The sequence below is a fragment of the Manis pentadactyla genome, chromosome 8, assembly GCF_030020395.1.
Source record: "Manis pentadactyla isolate mManPen7 chromosome 8, mManPen7.hap1, whole genome shotgun sequence".
NCBI classification, from domain to species: Eukaryota; Metazoa; Chordata; class Mammalia; order Pholidota; family Manidae; genus Manis; species Manis pentadactyla.
The window spans coordinates 45,621,161-45,638,202 of NC_080026.1; the positions used below are offsets into that span (position 1 = coordinate 45,621,161).

Genomic DNA, 17,042 nt, shown 5'->3' on the forward strand with positions numbered 1-17,042 from the left:
ATTATCTCTAAGTTGTTGTTATCCTCTGTTGCTATTGTGGAATCTGGTTACAGTGCTCTAGCTTTCTCGCACAGGGACCATTGCGGAAGATTGAAAGTGTGTAGATTGTAAGGCGAGAATCCTGGAGGGATGGACTGTGGGGAAGTTGGGGTTCCTATGGCCAGGATCCTCACTGAACTTAAACCACCTGACGATGTAACTGGCCTGTCGCTAGGCTTCTGCTTCCACACTTTTAAGCAATAAGCCATTATTGTGCTATATAGAGAGCTTGGCCCAGTGCTCTGAGTGGAGACAGAGATGTTAGTGCTCCACCTACCACTGGAGAACAAGCCGGGTAATAAACCCTTTCACCTCAAAGAACGTTCTGCTATCAATTTCTTTGGTCACATTGAATCCATAGCAAACTTGCCTGGGGCTGAAACCCATTGGCAAGACAATGGGACAGCCCCAAGTTAGGAAGTACAAAGTGCCACACAAACCAAGGTCTGACTAGCACTCATTTTGGATGAATTTCCTATTTTATATATCTAATTCCCTTTGTGAATACTGTCTTCTATTCCCAGTGTTGCCAGGAACCACCTGCAGATACCTGGTAGAAGTAGGGAGAAGGGTTCCTGGCCTTGCACACTGTTGTCTCTCAGCTCAGTATTTTTAGACTGTGGTTAGGGAAGGGATCAGTGAGGAGCCTTTATAGGAGCAGAGAAGGAAAGCAGCAATTAGATGGGAAACACAATCAGGTAAAGTAGCCCCCAAATCATTATCAATGCCTGCCTCATCACATCAATCATGCAACATGATTTCTGTCTGCAAGAAGAGTGAAGTATGTCCTTCTGGACTAGTGGCACTCAACCAGGGGTGATTCTGTCCCCAGGGGATATCTTGCCATGCATGGACTTCAGTGACTGTCACAACAGAGGGCTGGGTTGTGCTACTGCAGTCTTGGCAGCAGCCAGGGATGCTAAGCTTCTGAAAACACACAGGGGCTCCCCCAACCACCCCAGAGTGGCCTGAAGCATCACCAGTGCTTGAGGGCTCTGCACTGGATGAAGGCAGGCAGACGCAACTCTGCCCAGACCTCTGGGGAAGCAGGGCTCTGGCCATGGCCCTCATCAGCTATGCGGAAGGAACAGCTCTATGTGATTTCTGCCTTTCACAAGGAGCAAAGTCAGACACTTGTAGCTTTCTGCTTTTTCATCCTTATCTGTTCCAGGAGTTTTTCATTCCCATCACTGCCATGCTGACGTACCTCCCCTCCAACAGGTAGTTCTTGGAACAGGCGCCTCACTACACAGCTGGAGATTTTCAAGGCCCAGGGAATCCATGCCCCCACCTTCGACCTTTGCCTCTCCTGCCAGAGCCTGGGAGTTTCTACCTGCTCTTACCCAGCAGGCTCATCAGTTTTAGAGTTCATTTTTAAACCAATAACCATTCTAGCTATTCTCATCTTCAAAGAGCCAATAGTCCTTTTGTTCCATTTTCTGTCCCTGATTCTAGGAAAATACTCTTAAAGGAACATGAGAGAGAGCTTAGTGAGTAAAAAGCCTCAATTCTGGAGTAACCTGTCCTTGGGCAGGTTAAATGAGGGATAACTGTCCTTATCCCACAGAGATGTTATCATGAATAAAGGAGTCAACACCTGCAAAGTACAGAGAAGAAGGTCTGTAACTCGGCAAGTAAAGGTAAGAGCCGGCTATCAGTACTGCTGATGTCCAGAAGGCACACAGTTCCAATTCAGTGATATGTTAAGCTTTCAGGTAAATTTCCTCAGTATTTTTGTGAGAAAAAAATAAACAAAGTCATATTCCTCTTGGGAATAAACTAGAAGCTGAAAGCTATCATTTCAAAACTAGAAGTTACAACAGACCACACTGTACTTAAAGTGTCTGCACTACACAGTTGGTCAGTTTCATCTTGAGAAAAATGCTTTTGGAGAAATAAGGCCCAAACACACATTATGAGAGATGTGTCTGGGGTCCAGGGCTGCAGACAAGTGTGTTTATGACAAGCTGGCAGAGCGCAGGTATACACCTCAGCCCATGCAACACTAAACACTATACATACCTTGCTTCCTGTGAGCTGGGCGAGGTGAGGTTTCAGCTCTTCTCCAATTACAGAATAGATTGCCACTAAACAAAACACGCTGGCCTTACGCACACTACTTTCAGTGTTGTCATAACCCTACCGGGTTAGAAAGGGAAAACAAAAGGAAATGAGATCAAAGATTTGCTTCACAGTCAGTATATCATCATTTCCACAACTGCCCTCATAGCTCAACCTTGGACTTGTCAATAACTATCACGATGCACCTCAATTCTGCAACTGAACTCATAGAGCTTTCACCCCAGAGAGGTCAAAACTTCCTAGTGTCATGAGTGTGGTGGTTCCTGGAGTGCAGAAACAGGAGGCTAGTGAGAGCCTCGGCTGCTGCTTCAGGATGAGTGGCCACAGCAGTGACACCCAAAAACATTGGGAGAGATGGAATGAGAACAGGAAATTGAGGAAAATAACTTGCTTCTTTCTCCTTTCTCCCAGTGGTAAAGCAAATTTCATGTGTGAAATGCCTTTAAAGAAATGAGAACTATGTCACTCACTCTTGTGGACAGAACCTCTCAACCACCCAAAGACTGCTGGGAATGCCCAGCCTCATGGCCTGATGCCCGCCATCCTTCTACAGCTGGGCCTCAGTCTGCCTGTCAGGCTCACGTGTCCCACTCCACACCCAAATGGGCCTGCCTGCTGTCCTCCAAACAGCCCTCAGGGTTTTTCAGCCTCTGTCTTTCCCTCTGCCAGGAATAATCTAGTCCTCAACAGTATGTATTTAAATTCCCCAGCTCAGCAAACAGCAGCATTTATTAAACTTGAAGCTGATTTCTCTCTACCCTTCCCCATCTAAATGACTCTACTACCCCAAGCTGGAAATCACCTCTCCACCTCTATCTCAGAAATCTCCCTGTACACCCACAGTAACTCAGCACATGGCACCATTAGCTTTAACTGTCTGCACAGCTGTGTCCTGTCTCATGGAGATCGAACAATCCTTGCAGTAGTGCCACAAGAGTGGAAAATGTTTATGTTCCAGAGGCTAACTAACTCAATGCCTCCTACTTAGAAGGGTTTTAATATACCTTTGTTGGGTATATAAGAGTGAGGGCCATTGTCTGATTCTGCGCTCCACGGCCCACCTTGCCCAGGGCTGGGGCCCACAGATGTGCAGGAAGGGCTGACTGAAGGAATGAACAACAGTAAAAAAGATCAAAACATATTTGTAGTGAACAGAAAGTTCCTTCTGTGAGCCACAGTTCTGGGCTGCCAGAAAAATCTTCCTCCTCTATTCAGGGGAGCATGGACTGGAACGAAAGAGAGAAGGCTGAGGTGTCCAGGCCACACTGCCTCATGGGTCACTGCCTGGCTCCTCCCACCCACCCGCTCAAGCGAATGAGCTGAGTCCTGCACTGCACCACCTTGCAGTAAGCAGCCACTGTTCCAGGCCTCACAGTCCCGTGAAGACAGGCACCAGGCCATGCCACCAGCAAGAGCCTACCTGCAGCAAGCCTGGGATGATGTCGGCAAGGAGCTGCAGCAGGGACTCCCTGGCGATCCTCTCAACGACTTTGGTCTGCATCTTGATGGCGGCGAGATTGATGGGGTAGTCGGCTGTCTGGATGATGGGGCAGAGCACTTTGATGCACTGCTCCGGGTGGATGGAACTGGCCAGTGTGGATGCGGCCTCCTCAGCAGCCCTCACCACCTGAAACACCAATGGCGTGAGCTCCACGTGCCTAATGCTGCTGCTGCCTAACTTAGGAGGCCCAACGATAGACTTCACTTAATGCCACATGGCGCTCTGGTTCATTTTGTTAACGTAAAAGCAGAGGAGTTTGCAGGGTAATTTTAAGAGGACTGTAAGGCCTGGGAAGGCAGGTATGGGGAATTTTGGCAGAAACCTTAGGAAAGTGGCTCTTCAAGGGCAGCCTCCTCTGCAGAAGCAGGATCCTGGAGACCTCACAATGGCATAGCATCTCAGGTCCTTCCTGGACCTGCTCCATGAGGGACTGGGTGAGTGGAGCCCAGCCAGCTGTTTAAAAAGCACTGCAGAGTCTCACATGCATGGGAAACTGAGAATCTTAACCTTGAAGGTTAGGATCTGAATCTATCTAGGCTTTCCAATGGCCTGTGAGACGCCCACAAGTGCAGCAGAGAGAAGCCTGGAAGGACAATCAGAATGGCTTCAAAACTGATGTTTCCATGGCAATGCCTAATTGGAAAGCATTTGGGAAGGCTCCCAAGTGTTTTCTGAGGAGCTTCCTGTGGAAAGTTGCTTTCCCAGGAACCTGTACTCATGTCATCATCTCACCTTGTACTTCTAAGGAAATGCATGGAATGGTGCCTCACGGCCAAAGGAGCAGCCTCTGACCTCCGAAAGATCACAACACACTAGAAGACCCTAAGCACACATTCTAGAGGTCAGAGAAGGGCCACAAAGACTCTCTGTAATAGAGGTGGATGTTAAATGTAAAACCCAGCAAGGAAGACAGAGGACAGGCCTTGGACTTAGCTGGAAGCAAAGCCTGGTCATACCACTCACCATAATAAGCCCTGTTTTCCTGATTGTAAGGTGGGCCCTCTCACTGAGTTCACGGGATGAAATGTATCAAGGTACACAGCTGACCCTGACAGTGCAGGAGCGTGGGCTACAGACCACCCATGCAGTCCAAATCTACACAGAACTGTAATTCCCTCAAAACTTAACTACACACAGCCTCCTTCTGTCTGGAAACCCTGCTGAAAACATGAACAGCTAACACATACATGCTATATATATGATATACTGCATTCTCACAATAAAGCTAGAAGCAAAGAAAATGATTTTTCAAATTGTCACATATCTCCAAAAATTTTGCCAATATAGTCATTGAAAAAAAATCTCCACATATCAGTGGACCTGTGCAGTTCAAACCCATGTTGTCCAAGGGTCAGCTCTACAAGATAGTCAGTAAGTGATAGTAAATGCCACTCAGTAAATGCTATTTATTAATGCCACAGAACTACATATATTATGTAAATGATAAATGAAAATACCAGGCTATAAACAGGTATTCATTTTCTTACAAAATACAATGAAAATCTAATAGTTTTCCCCTCCTGCCAGCCCTGGTCATTCCACCCAGATTCTTCTCTGCTCTGTGTTCTGCTAAATTTAACTCTGTCTTTAACTTGGCAGTATGACCAAGCTACCAGATCAAGACTTCAATCTTCTCAGTGCTCTTGTGATTTAAGCAAAGACTGCAAGGGAAACAGCATATAGACCATCTGGAAAGCATCTTCCAGCCTCAGGCAAGAGTGGGCTAAATGGTCAGTCCATATGAGCCAGGGAGAGTGAGAGACAGGCAGCCTGAACCCTATCGTGGACACATGGCTGCTTCAGGTTGCTGCAGGACCTGCCTCCCAGAGCCCCCAATTCCTCTCTCCAAGAGAGGCAGGGTCAGAGCCCAGGGCTCTGGACTCACATGGCTTAGGGACAAGATGCAGCTCAGCTGTGCATTCAGCCTGGGCTATGTTACCCCACAAATGGTACTCACTTCCTTGAGTGTACCCAGTGGACCATGTGTCTGCTCTGCTCTCAAATATTAAGGAGAGAATCTTCCAACACGAGGGAGCTGAGTTCATCTCATTTAAAGATCAACCTATTTAGAGCCAACCATGCTACAAACAGTGGGTTTTTCACTAAGCAATTCCACTTAGGTTGTTCATGCCTACAGACCTGGCATTTAACACTAAAAAACATGGAAGGAAATGCACAAAATGTTAACATTTGTTATCTCAGGGTGGTAAGATTTTGGGTAATTTTATCTTCAGATTTTTTACACTGAAAAACTGCAATGTACGTCATATTGATGTTCATAGCAAGGGGGGGGAACCTAATCTTTTCATAGCGTAGGGACTCCTTGGGTGTTAGCCAGGCCTGCTGCTTACACATATTATTGGTATAATCATTACAATAATCAACCATTTCTGCTTGTCTCCCATTGTTTCCATAAACTCTCCTCTGCTAAACTAGAAAACTCACTGTCCCTAACTAGCATGGCTGACACCCATTCCCTGCTTGATCAGCAGAAATTTCTTTTTTCTCTCAACTCCTGGAGTTTTTCTCTATTTCTGGCATTAAGTGTACACTGCTTTGCATTCATGCAGACCTTTCCATGTATATACTTCTTCCTCTCAAACAGGCTGCAAAGGCCTAGTAGGCAGGAGTTGGAACATTTCTTTTGGACCCCACAGTATGAGGCAAGGCTAGACATTTACCACACTAACTCCTGGACTGGATTCACTCTCCTGTCTGTCTGAAGATATGTTCCGTTTAAAGCCCCACCTTCCTGAATTCTAGAAGTCACATTTCTTCTTCTTGGAGGCCCTTTGAACGTTCTCTGGGAGGACCTGCTATCTCCTTAAGGCACAGACCAAAGGCTAGGTGTCTCATTAAGGAGGGTCACTCTCCTATTACCTGCTGGCTGGTGTGTTCACAGACACAAAGCATACACCTGTGGGGACCTATAGTAGACTTATGCAGTGATCCTTTCAAGAGCCAAAATGGAGGCCAAATCAGCCTGGTCAAGGGCAAATACTGTATACATCTGAGAAGACAGTGTCAAGAATATCTAAGAATTATCTGTTCTTATATATGTGAAAGGTCGGGCTTGGTGCAAAGCACTCTGAGGGGTAATTTTATTTTAAGAGTCATGTCCTACTCTCAAGAAGCTCATAAAGCTCTTAGGAACTTCAAATCCTTGGCAATTTTTTTCTCATCACCATTCCCCCTGCCTTCTGTTTGTGCTTTGAGTGCACTCACCCCCTCCTGTGTGTCAGGGACTGAGCTCAGAGCCTGGGACTCAGAGGTGTACTTCACCGTCATGGTGCGGGGCAGGGTGGAGGTGGTCCAGGAAGATGGGCAGCTTGAAGATGCAAATACCCAGGAGCGGTGGGTGAGGCCATGGGAGCAGGCAGGGTCCAGGCAGGGGAACCCTGCTACCCCAGAGCTTCCGGAAGCTGTCCAGGGTGGGATGGAAGGCGGCTGGTCAGGAATGGGAATTGGATGATGTCTGCTTCTCTGGTGTTCTGTGGGGATTCCTCCAGCTCAAGGCCATGCAGAGCCAGCCCACCCTGCTTCTGCCTCCTCTACAGTAAGGACGGAGTCTGGGTTCGCATGGCAGCAGGCTAGGCCTCCCAGGCAACTTAATGCAAGTTGGAGCACTTCCCCGCCAACAAACATTGACTTAGTTATTACATTTACGGCATCTCACTCCACTTTACACACACAGAAATGAGACTATTTAAAGGAAACCCAATGTGATTTTTTTTCTTGCCAAACTCCATCTCCTGCACAGCATAGCTTCTCTCACACAGGTCCCCTGAAAGCAGAGTGCTGTTTGGCCCTGTGTGTTGTGCACATGAACTTAAACCTTTCACCTCAAGAAAGGCAGCCTCCAGAATTGGATTGGCACATTCTCAGCATGTGAAAGCAGTATACCAATCAAGCCACAGTTCAATCCTTTGGCAAGATACTTAACAGTCTGAACTTCAATTTTTAAAAAGTCTAAAATGGGGATTTAAAAATACCTACTTTTATAGTTGCATGGATTAAGAGAAAGAACATACAAATGATTGCAGTTATACACCGATGACTTTAAGCTATAGCTTGGGGGGTGGGGTGATACCAAAAGTGGGGCTTGACAGTAGAGGGGCTACCAACAGGCATGGCAGCGACCCTGGGAGCTCCAGGGCTGCCAGAGAGCAGAGCTCTGACCAGAGGACCCCTCCTGCCTCGTCTAGTGCCAATATCTGCCCTCTCCAATCATCTTTCTAAAATGCTAACCTGATGACCAGGCTCCCACTTGTCAATATGGCATAAAAGGCCAGTAAGTTCCTGGCTCCCGCCTGCCTCATCACATTTTCTCCTTCCCTCTTCCCACTGTGCTCTGGACACATCCTGCACGTGCCCTGCCAGCCACGCCTTGCTGCCCTGTCTCGTCCCTCCTCTCTTCCCGATCATTCTGGGTTCTTCGCCTCAGCTGGGTCAAGTCATGCTCAAGGCCCATTCCTCTTGAGGGAACTTTAAGGAAGGCTCACTGCACACCTTAATCACCGCACATGTGAACCTCATGCTGGAACTCTTTCACTAGGCGAAAAGTCAACCTCAACCACCTTTCTATCCCCATGCCCAGCACAATGCCCAATATGCACAGATACTCAGAGTAAGTGTTTGTCAAACTAATTTTCCAATATTGTATGTATTTTTTAAAATGCTCATGACTGGCAAAGTTGCCTCTGGGGCATGCCTCAGTGATCTGCACTTACATATTCCATGAAAGGAGCTAGCCCAGAAAATGAGAAAGTCAAGGTATCTACAAATGACCAGTGTGAACTTCAGGGAATATCAGCTGTAGAAGGCCCAGCATCCCCTTCTAGATGACAGCCTGGAAGGACAACAGATCTGTTCTGTGGAAAAGAGAGCTCAGATTGGTTTTCCCAGTTGTCAGTTGTTGGAAGGGGGGCAACATATTTCTTAGTAGAGCTCCATCATGTAGTGAATCACCGTGAGATGAAGTGCTTTCCTTCCTTCTCACTCACGCACATCCTGAGTTCTTAAGTCTACGTGTACTTGGGGCTGCCACGCATGTGGCAATGTGGCTGAGTTACACACAGCTGAGCAGACGTGGAAAGTGGAAGAGGAGTCTATCCTTTCTTAACTGGTCCCACAATGTGACTCTGTTCTGAAACCAATGCCTTTCTACTCTAAGAAATCAGTTTGCAAATATCATCATCACATGCTGGCCACAGAGTTGAGTAATACTAAGTACCTGAGAAACTTTAGGTCATTTCTAAACATGAACAAAAAAACTAAGGGAGTCAGAAAATACCAGATGACTTCATGGATCTATCCAAGTTAGGAAATGTTGATGTATAGGAATAATGTTAAATTCCCCGCAGGAGGTGGAAGCAGCTCAGTGAGGGGAAAGACGAAGGCTTTGGAGACAGACTGGGACTCAGGTCCCAGTAGTGCCACTAACCAGACTCGACAGGGACAAACTAACAACCTTTTGGCACCCCGCCGCTCCCCGCAATGCACTGTGCATCTGTGAGAGGGAAGTATAGGGCCAGGCTTGCAGGGAAAGCTCTCACCACAAGGTCTCCTTCCTTCCCTCCCATCTCTCTGTGCTCTGCCACCACACAAGTTCCAGCGAGCCGCCCTGTGGTGAGCCGCTGGGGAAACAGGCTGCTTCAGGTCTACTGAGTGAAGCCCAAGCCCAAAACCTTCCTCTTAGAAACACCACCTACATAAACTGTTTCATCAAATGTATGTAACACAAAGAGGTTTTCTGAAAATGCCTGGAAATAAAGGCCAGAAGTTACTTCAAGATGGAAAGTTGGAGGCCCTCTCTTTTACCGAGGTCAGAGAACATTTCCCAGGACAGACACTGCTTTTGGCAGGGCAGGGCAGGGCAGTGCCCCTGGCTCCCCTCTGCATGCCACACCCCCAGCTTTTGGAGAGCTGCCTGAATCAGGGTGAACTGTAGGTTCTGCCCCTGTGTTCCATGTAACATAAGAAGGAAAGATTATAAATGTAAGCAAATAGAGAGCAAAAGTAAACATGGGCAACAGAAAGAGAGGAGGACAATACTGTTTAGTAGACAAGACAGCCAAAAGTGGCCAGGGTTTAAAGGTGGGAGGGGCATAGTCATGAGAAAGAGCAGGTCGAACAGACTTCTGGGTTATATTCCACTTTGAAGTGATCAAAATTGTTCCAATTCTGCCTATTTTGCCACAGTCTGGCTAGAAACAGGGTTTCTTCCTTTTCAAAAATTTAGTGAGGTAATAGTGTCTAGCTAGGAGAAGAATACTTTCCTTATCTAACTTAAAAAAAAAAACTAGATCATTACTCAGAATATTGATGTTTGCTTAAAGATAAGGTTTCTTTTACAGAACAGAACTTGTCAAAATTTGGATTGTATGTTTTAAGTTCACAAAGTTTGACTTGGCTCTGTCACAGATACATCAGAATAATTGGGTGAATATAAATAAGCAAGCAAGCAAGCAAAGGTCAGAAACAATGCCTAGAATAAAAAAAAACTCCATGGGGTCCACCTCCCTTAGCCCCTCAATTATTCAGAAGCTAAGGAAAAGGTTGGTGCCACCTTCTGGGAAAAGCTGATAAGATCTTATAAAAATAGGACTCCGAGTTTTGGTCTCCAGTAGAATTCTGGGGAACCTGTGCCCTTGGTAAAAGACTGGCACTGGTATGAATTCTGAGATTTAAGATGAGTGCCAGCATGGACTGGACCCTGAGATGTGATCCTCGCTTAACTAGGCTCAGTACCAGATGGAGGGAGGGATGAAAGAGGAAAAGCTCCAGGTTAAAAATCCAGGGACCTGAATTTTGGACCTGGTTCTGCCATCAACTAGTGAGGTGATCTTGGGGAACACTTCTACCTTCTAGGCCTCAATTTTCCTCATCAGTAAAGAGGGAGAATTTAATCAAGAATTTTTCATTATTTTGGATCACAAAATTTTCTCTTCTACTCCTACTAGGTGAGTGCTTGCCCCTGAAAGGCAGAGTCTGAATGAAATTATCTCTAACAACACAGCTATCACATCTTTGCCTGGAGAAGCAGAATCAGGGCAACAGTATTGCCAGTGTGGTAAGGTTCTTAGGTGGAAGACTTTGTCCTAGAGGGACAAAAATGGGCCAAAAGGGAAAGAGGCTGAACAGCCAGAAGGGTCTGGAGACCAGGAGGTGGCTGTGCCCTTGTCTTGGAGGACACCACAGACACTGGCTGGCTGGCACACAGGAGGGCTCCAGAGGCAACCCATACCTCAGAGGGATGCACACAGACAGCACCCTTTCTGCATCTCCAATATCCATCTCTAAAGCTCATGATGTCTCCTAGGTATAGATGACAACATGACAGCCACTCCAGTTTAGATACTAATTGATTCAGTCAACACAGCAGCCTACACCCAAGTTGTGTTTCTCATTGGAGGTTTAAAGTTTATCCAACCAAATTTAAATAGCCTCTGAGATGTTATTTAGAGAAATAGTTTTATCTGCTTTGTACAAAATTTATAAAACCTGTCAACAATTCTATTGAAAATTAGTCTACTTTCTTCAAAGGAAGAGGAAAAACTGAGAGTATCTTCAGTTTCAACATTAGCTACCTAACTCACTTAACGTTAACGTGCAGGGCATAATGCATCCCTGCTCCCCCAATCCACCTACAGCACAAACATTTTAAGAGCTCCTGTGAACTTGTCCACAATCACATAGCCAGTGAGCTGTGTAAGAAGTAGGATGAGAGTCCAGGTCTTCACACTAAACAATGGCCTTCCTGAATGCTTTCTGCCTGAGTCTTAATAAGATGCACTTTCGAAAGCTACAGGAGCTTAAGGGCAGGTGTCACACCGTTCCTAGGAGGGTCATTCCACCAGGAGTCAATTCCCCTTGCACTGGAGAGCAGCGCCAAGTAGCTGCCACCGCTGCCAATCAGAACTGGACACTTGAGGTGGGAAGAATGTCCCTTCTGAACAGAGGGAACATGACAGTGATCCTGGTTCAGTGGATTCCACCCAGGCCTGTTTGCTAAAGCCCACGCTCCTCCCCCTGGGCCCTGCTGCCTGCTCACTGTTGGAATTCTCTCCCGAACTACTACTTCTCAGGCAGTATCGGGTTCTAACTGCTTCAGGCACTCTCGCTTGATGATTCTCACCCACTGGAAACTCCTGATTCATTCCCTCTGAACCACATGTTGATTCCTTTGTTTTAACTTCAACTAAACCATAAGCTTTAAGGAGCACCCTCTGTCCCCTGCTTCCAATAAGAAGACATTTATCAGACTTTGTGCTACAAGTGTCAGACTGTTGGCTTGGCAACTATGACTCTTTAAATGATCATATAGGTTTCTCGTTTTGTCTTTTTGTTAAAAAGAAAAACTTACCAAAGAAATAGGGCTTTTGGACACATCCCAAGAATGGACCCATGGAAAACTGGAGATTTAGAATCTATGAAGATTTAGGATTGTTACTCAATAGCAACTTCTATTATCTTGAGGCTTATAGGATAATAGTCATCTAGTCCACTCCCTGGGTTAACAGATAAGAAAAACCAAGGTCCAGAAAGGTGAAGTAATTTCTCCAGGTTCACATAATGCATTGTTTTCCAGAACCAAGTGACACATGGTTGTTGCCCTGAGAGGCTTCTAAAGGGTCATTCCAGAGTGAAGGGGGTCTGGTTGAGAAGTTAAGATAGTGAATTGCTATTTGAAGCAGAACATCAGCTTGCTTAAAATGTCTTCTCTCTGATACACCAACTGCTTTTCTCTGGCCGTGATGTGTGCCAAAAAGGCCATGTAAGACACATCACAGCAGTTGAGTGGAGCAGAAGACAGAGCACTAGTCCTCCAAAAGTTCTCTTTTAATTTTTAAAATAATTTTGATCTGGCTTTGCTTTTTTAATTCCTTGGTGTCATAAAATATGAAATTAGCTAGAAATGATTTAAAAATAAAACCCCTGGACGCATAACAATGGTTGTTTTATATTTATCTAAGAATCAAACTTCCCCAATTAGCCAAACCACCTGAGGCTGGATTGAGATGTCTTCAAAATCAAGACTTTTGTGCATGGCAAGAAATGCTTGGTGATCTAGTATAGTGACATAAAATTATGCTGACATTTTTCTCTTTTAGTAGGCAAAAATAATTAATATTCACTAATGTGGTCAAATTTTTAAAAAGCTAAGCTCAATGACTGAACAGTTTCATTTATAGAGTATCCTCAAGAAACAGAGCTGGTGCTTCCTTCAATTTAAATGGAACATTACCCAGTACTTCAAATATTTTTGGTACTATATACAAGATACAATGGGAACAACAGCTGTTGGGAACAACAGCTATTCTTGAATTCATTGTATATAAAATAATTAACAGTACCATCAACTGTTTACCCAGAAATGGGCACTTCTGAAACAGATAAGGACGTTTGAGAAGACTTTTACATAATGTTATTTGTACAGCACATGACAGTTTTGTAAGGGTACTTGCACATCATTTTGTCTCTGATTCACAAAAGAGTCGGGCTTGCACAGGGCCCTAGGGAGGCAGCGGGAGCAGAGGACACAGATGAGAGCAGCCCGGGACAAAAAGCAGGCTTTCATCTCAGACACACACCCCACACAGCCCAGAATTGTATTCAGAGGATCAATTCTCTCGTTAAATCCTCTCTTCATCAATGAAGAGCAATTCTGAACCAGTCCTAAAAAACAGATTACAAATTCTAAGACGAGCAGAGTTAACATTAGTGGAATCTTCTTGAAAAGCAGAACAGACTTAAGATTTTAAAAGGTCACTGTCAAAGCGTTAGCCCTTAATTGCTTGCTAAAAGCTAACACTACTGTAAACCAGAGCAACTTCATTATTGAGGCATTAAACTTGATGGCGAATTTTATTTGCTAAAAAGATAAAAACATGGAGTTACTTAATCAAAGAGATTCACTTATCAAATAGGGAATATGAAAGCACATGTTCATGTTAACAAATACCAACTTTATAAATAAAAACTCTAAACTGGTATCCAAGTCTTCTATCTTGCTCATAGTAGAGCATCTATGCTGGCTCAGGATGGATGATGCCTGAGACAGATTTAGTGCCTGGTACATTTTCAATGTGTAAGAAAAGAGTTTTGCATGCACAGCTTCCGTTAAGAGAGCCTGAGAAAACAGACCCTGGCTTACAGAATGATAAAACAAGCCATCTTATCATTGGCCCTAACTCATTCATTTTCCCTCAAGTTTTGAGGACAAATTTCTACTTATAGAAATTGCACTTCAAGAAGTTGCCCTTCACTGCAACAGCTCCACAGCCAGAGGCCTAGCATGCACAAGGCACAGCCGTCACCATGATGGTGAGGGTCCCTCTGGTGCCAAGGCCTCTCAGAGCAGCCCTGGGCCCACCTGCTGGGAAGCCTGGGTTCCGACTGTGAATACAAATCCCACGAGCTGCCTCTGAGAAGGAAGCTCCAGGGGGGTTCGCCTGGGCTGAACACTTTGGAAGCACTAATTAGACAAGAAAATAGAATCTGCTTCTGTATGATTAATATAGTAAGTGGGTCTAGAAACACACTGGATCCTTCCCAACGAAAGGATTTAAATGTAATGACTAGAGAAATACCATTTGCAATATTATATGCCAACAAGATGGCTACAACACAAACTTTGTTCACATCCGACTATTCTGCCCTAAAAGCAAAAACAAGGAATGGAGGCAGCTGGTTAAAATAAGAGGAAGACCAGAAGAATTTTAAAGAAAAAGAGGAAGAAAAACAAAAACCAAACCTAAAACCTCGATATACAGATACCCAAGGTAAAAGCTTCTGGCAAAGTGACAGAATGAAGTCTCACAAAGGAAACCACAAGGGCACCGAGTCAAGGTGAGTCTGAAAGGCAGGCAAAGCAGTGGGTGGCTGCCGATAAGGCACTCCTCTCGGAGCATGGTGCTCCTCCACCTGCTGCACTAGGCAGGCAATCGGTGACAGCACTACAGGGACTCCTGGGTTACAGGAACCCCATGGCAATGAGTGTGGCTAGTTTTACCTTAAGCAGCAGATATTTTCTGCTTTGTTTCATAGTTAAAGAACTTTCTCTCCTAAAATTCTCATTTTGCAGGGAAAAGAAAAACAACTAAGATCCTTCAAGAAAACAGTAAACAGCTAATGGATTATTTAATTCTGTTAAACTGTAATTCTTAGGGACCACTGTCACCCACTTTAAATACAGATGTTTTCCAAGGAGACAGTAAATGCTACCCACTTTTGATGGGTTAGTGTCACCTTAATGCCACATTCTAAAAAGACTGACATTATATGTAAAAAAACCCATCAATTTCATTTTGTTTTTGACCATGTATTCTCATTAAGGAGAAGTTATTATGGTTAAAAAAAAAAAAGTCAGCATGGGCCAATTGGCACTTAAACAACCTGGCTCACCTCTTGGCTTTACCAGTACCTGCTGTGTACCACCTGGCAAATTACTGTACCTCTTGGACTCTCCTTCCTCAGGAATAATTACATTGACTATATTAGCTCATCTGGCCCTCACATTTTTTAAATGAGTTAGTGCTTTGTTCACTTTAAAAGTTTGTACACTTTAAATGTAAAGGGCTTTGTTCAAACATTGAGTGGTTATCCCCATCATGCAACCAAGCCAGGTTTCAGAAGAATTAAGTTACTGGTTTGAAAACACACCCATCACTTATGTACCTGCATCGTGCTAGGATTATTTGGTGGAAAGATGCCTACACAGAGCACAAGACCCCAACCCTTGCAGCATAACTGCTGAAAAGAGAAAAACTCTCATTTAGAGTCCGATTCTTTTGGCAGACCTAAGAATTGCTCTGACCACAATTCCCTTAATCCATGAGTATGCTCACAAGAGTCCCATGTGAGCTGAGAGAATGAACTGAGTGTGTGATCATGTCTTACTCTGACATCACACCCATTGTCTGTCATATTGTTTTCCACTGTTGTAGATATGTGGCTTGCTTTCAACGCACCTTTTATTGGAAGGGTGTTACTGGAATCATTTTTATTTAGGACAGCTCCATCCACTTTCCCACTCGCTGCTGGCCTCTAGACACTCAAAGGACAAATGAGCTACAGGTGCTGGAACAGTTCAATAAGTAACTGGCCAAGGATTTACTGAACACCCAATGTCCAATGTGTGTGCGGTACAGACACACTCCTCCCCCTCTTCAAGAGGCATCTAAGGTGCAGGAGACACAGACACAGTCTGCTAGCACTTTAAATGCTCAGAAGCTCCTGGAAGAGGTGTGACATGGCTGCCTCCATCTGTCTTTATCTCACAGAGAGGCACAGACTGAAAGGGGAAGGTGAAGGAGAGAGATCGACACAGAGTGGCCCTACTAACCCCAAGAACTGAGCATGAACCCTCACTGGCTGTCTCATTTAATTCACACAAATGTTGTGATAATATCCATCTCTATTTTATACACAAGGAGACTGAGGCTCAGAAGGTGGAGCAACTTGTCCATGACTCTGGAGCATGGAAGTGTTGCTTCTAGGACTTGCTCATCTGTGTCTTCAAAGCCAATCTTGAGCTATAGTAGCCTGCCAGATGCTGAATGCCAGGAGTTAAGTGGCGGACCCCTCCCTTTCTACCAAGGCAGCCAGAGCCACAGACGTGGCTAAATCCGTCAGAGACAGGTCAAGCCCCCTGCACACACAGAAAGGCAGTCAGGAATCTAGCAAGTGGCATTGGTCCCTGCACTACACTGCTGGTCAGCTGCTGGGCTGCAATGGGATTCTCTCCCTGTATGATGGCTTGGGCTGAGTTCAAAGGAAGGGACTCCTTTTCTTAAGCTGTATCTGATTCACACTCCTTTCTACCCAGCATCTTGACTGCACCCTCAGACCTGCATGCTCAGCACCCTTGGGCCACAGGCCTGGCTCACCTCCTTATGGGAGTCTTTGTGGGCTTCCAGAGTCTTCATTATCGTCAGTTCAGCATAGTTTTTAAATCTTGCTGGCTGGTTTCTCAGAATTTCTCGTAAAACTCTCAGTGCCAGTGCTCGGATGGAATGCTGGAGTGTAAGAGGAAGGAAGACATCAGAAACAATACACAGCACTTCAGTACCCGTCAGCAGGTCCAGGGAGACTAACATTCCCAGGCCCCTGCCACCTAAGAGGACCTGAGGAAGGCTTCCTGAATGAGCCGAATGAGGATGATAATAAGTTCATTACCAATTTCCTGGGGATTTCCAGACTGCCTGCAGCTTAGCTATGCATAATACCCTTTAGTAAAATGTACAAAAGGACAGGTAAAAAGGATATGAACATTTCATCAATACAAGACTATGGACTCTCTAAGGACAGCTGGAGACCTATCATTCCTGACCTTCTGCCTGATGAGATCATGGGGGAGAGGATCTGTATGGTCCTTGAGGTGTTTGAGGCCCAAGTCATGTGTCTGGAGGAAAGCCAC

General features: G+C 45.2%; 1 protein-coding gene across 6 annotated transcripts in view; it reads right to left on the bottom strand.

Moving 5' to 3' along the window:
- The window catches only part of CLASP1 (cytoplasmic linker associated protein 1), a 321,777-nt gene that overhangs the window by 25,277 nt on the left and 279,458 nt on the right, over positions 1-17,042 (bottom strand). For all 6 annotated transcript variants that reach the window (XM_057505720.1, XM_057505716.1, XM_057505718.1 and 3 more), the window contains 3 exons: positions 16,513-16,641; positions 3,542-3,748; positions 2,062-2,178 (listed from right to left, as the gene is read on the bottom strand). In XM_057505720.1, coding sequence (XP_057361703.1) covers positions 2,062-2,178; positions 3,542-3,748; positions 16,513-16,641 — 453 coding nt within the window. The remainder of the gene's footprint in view (positions 1-2,061; positions 2,179-3,541; positions 3,749-16,512; positions 16,642-17,042) is intronic.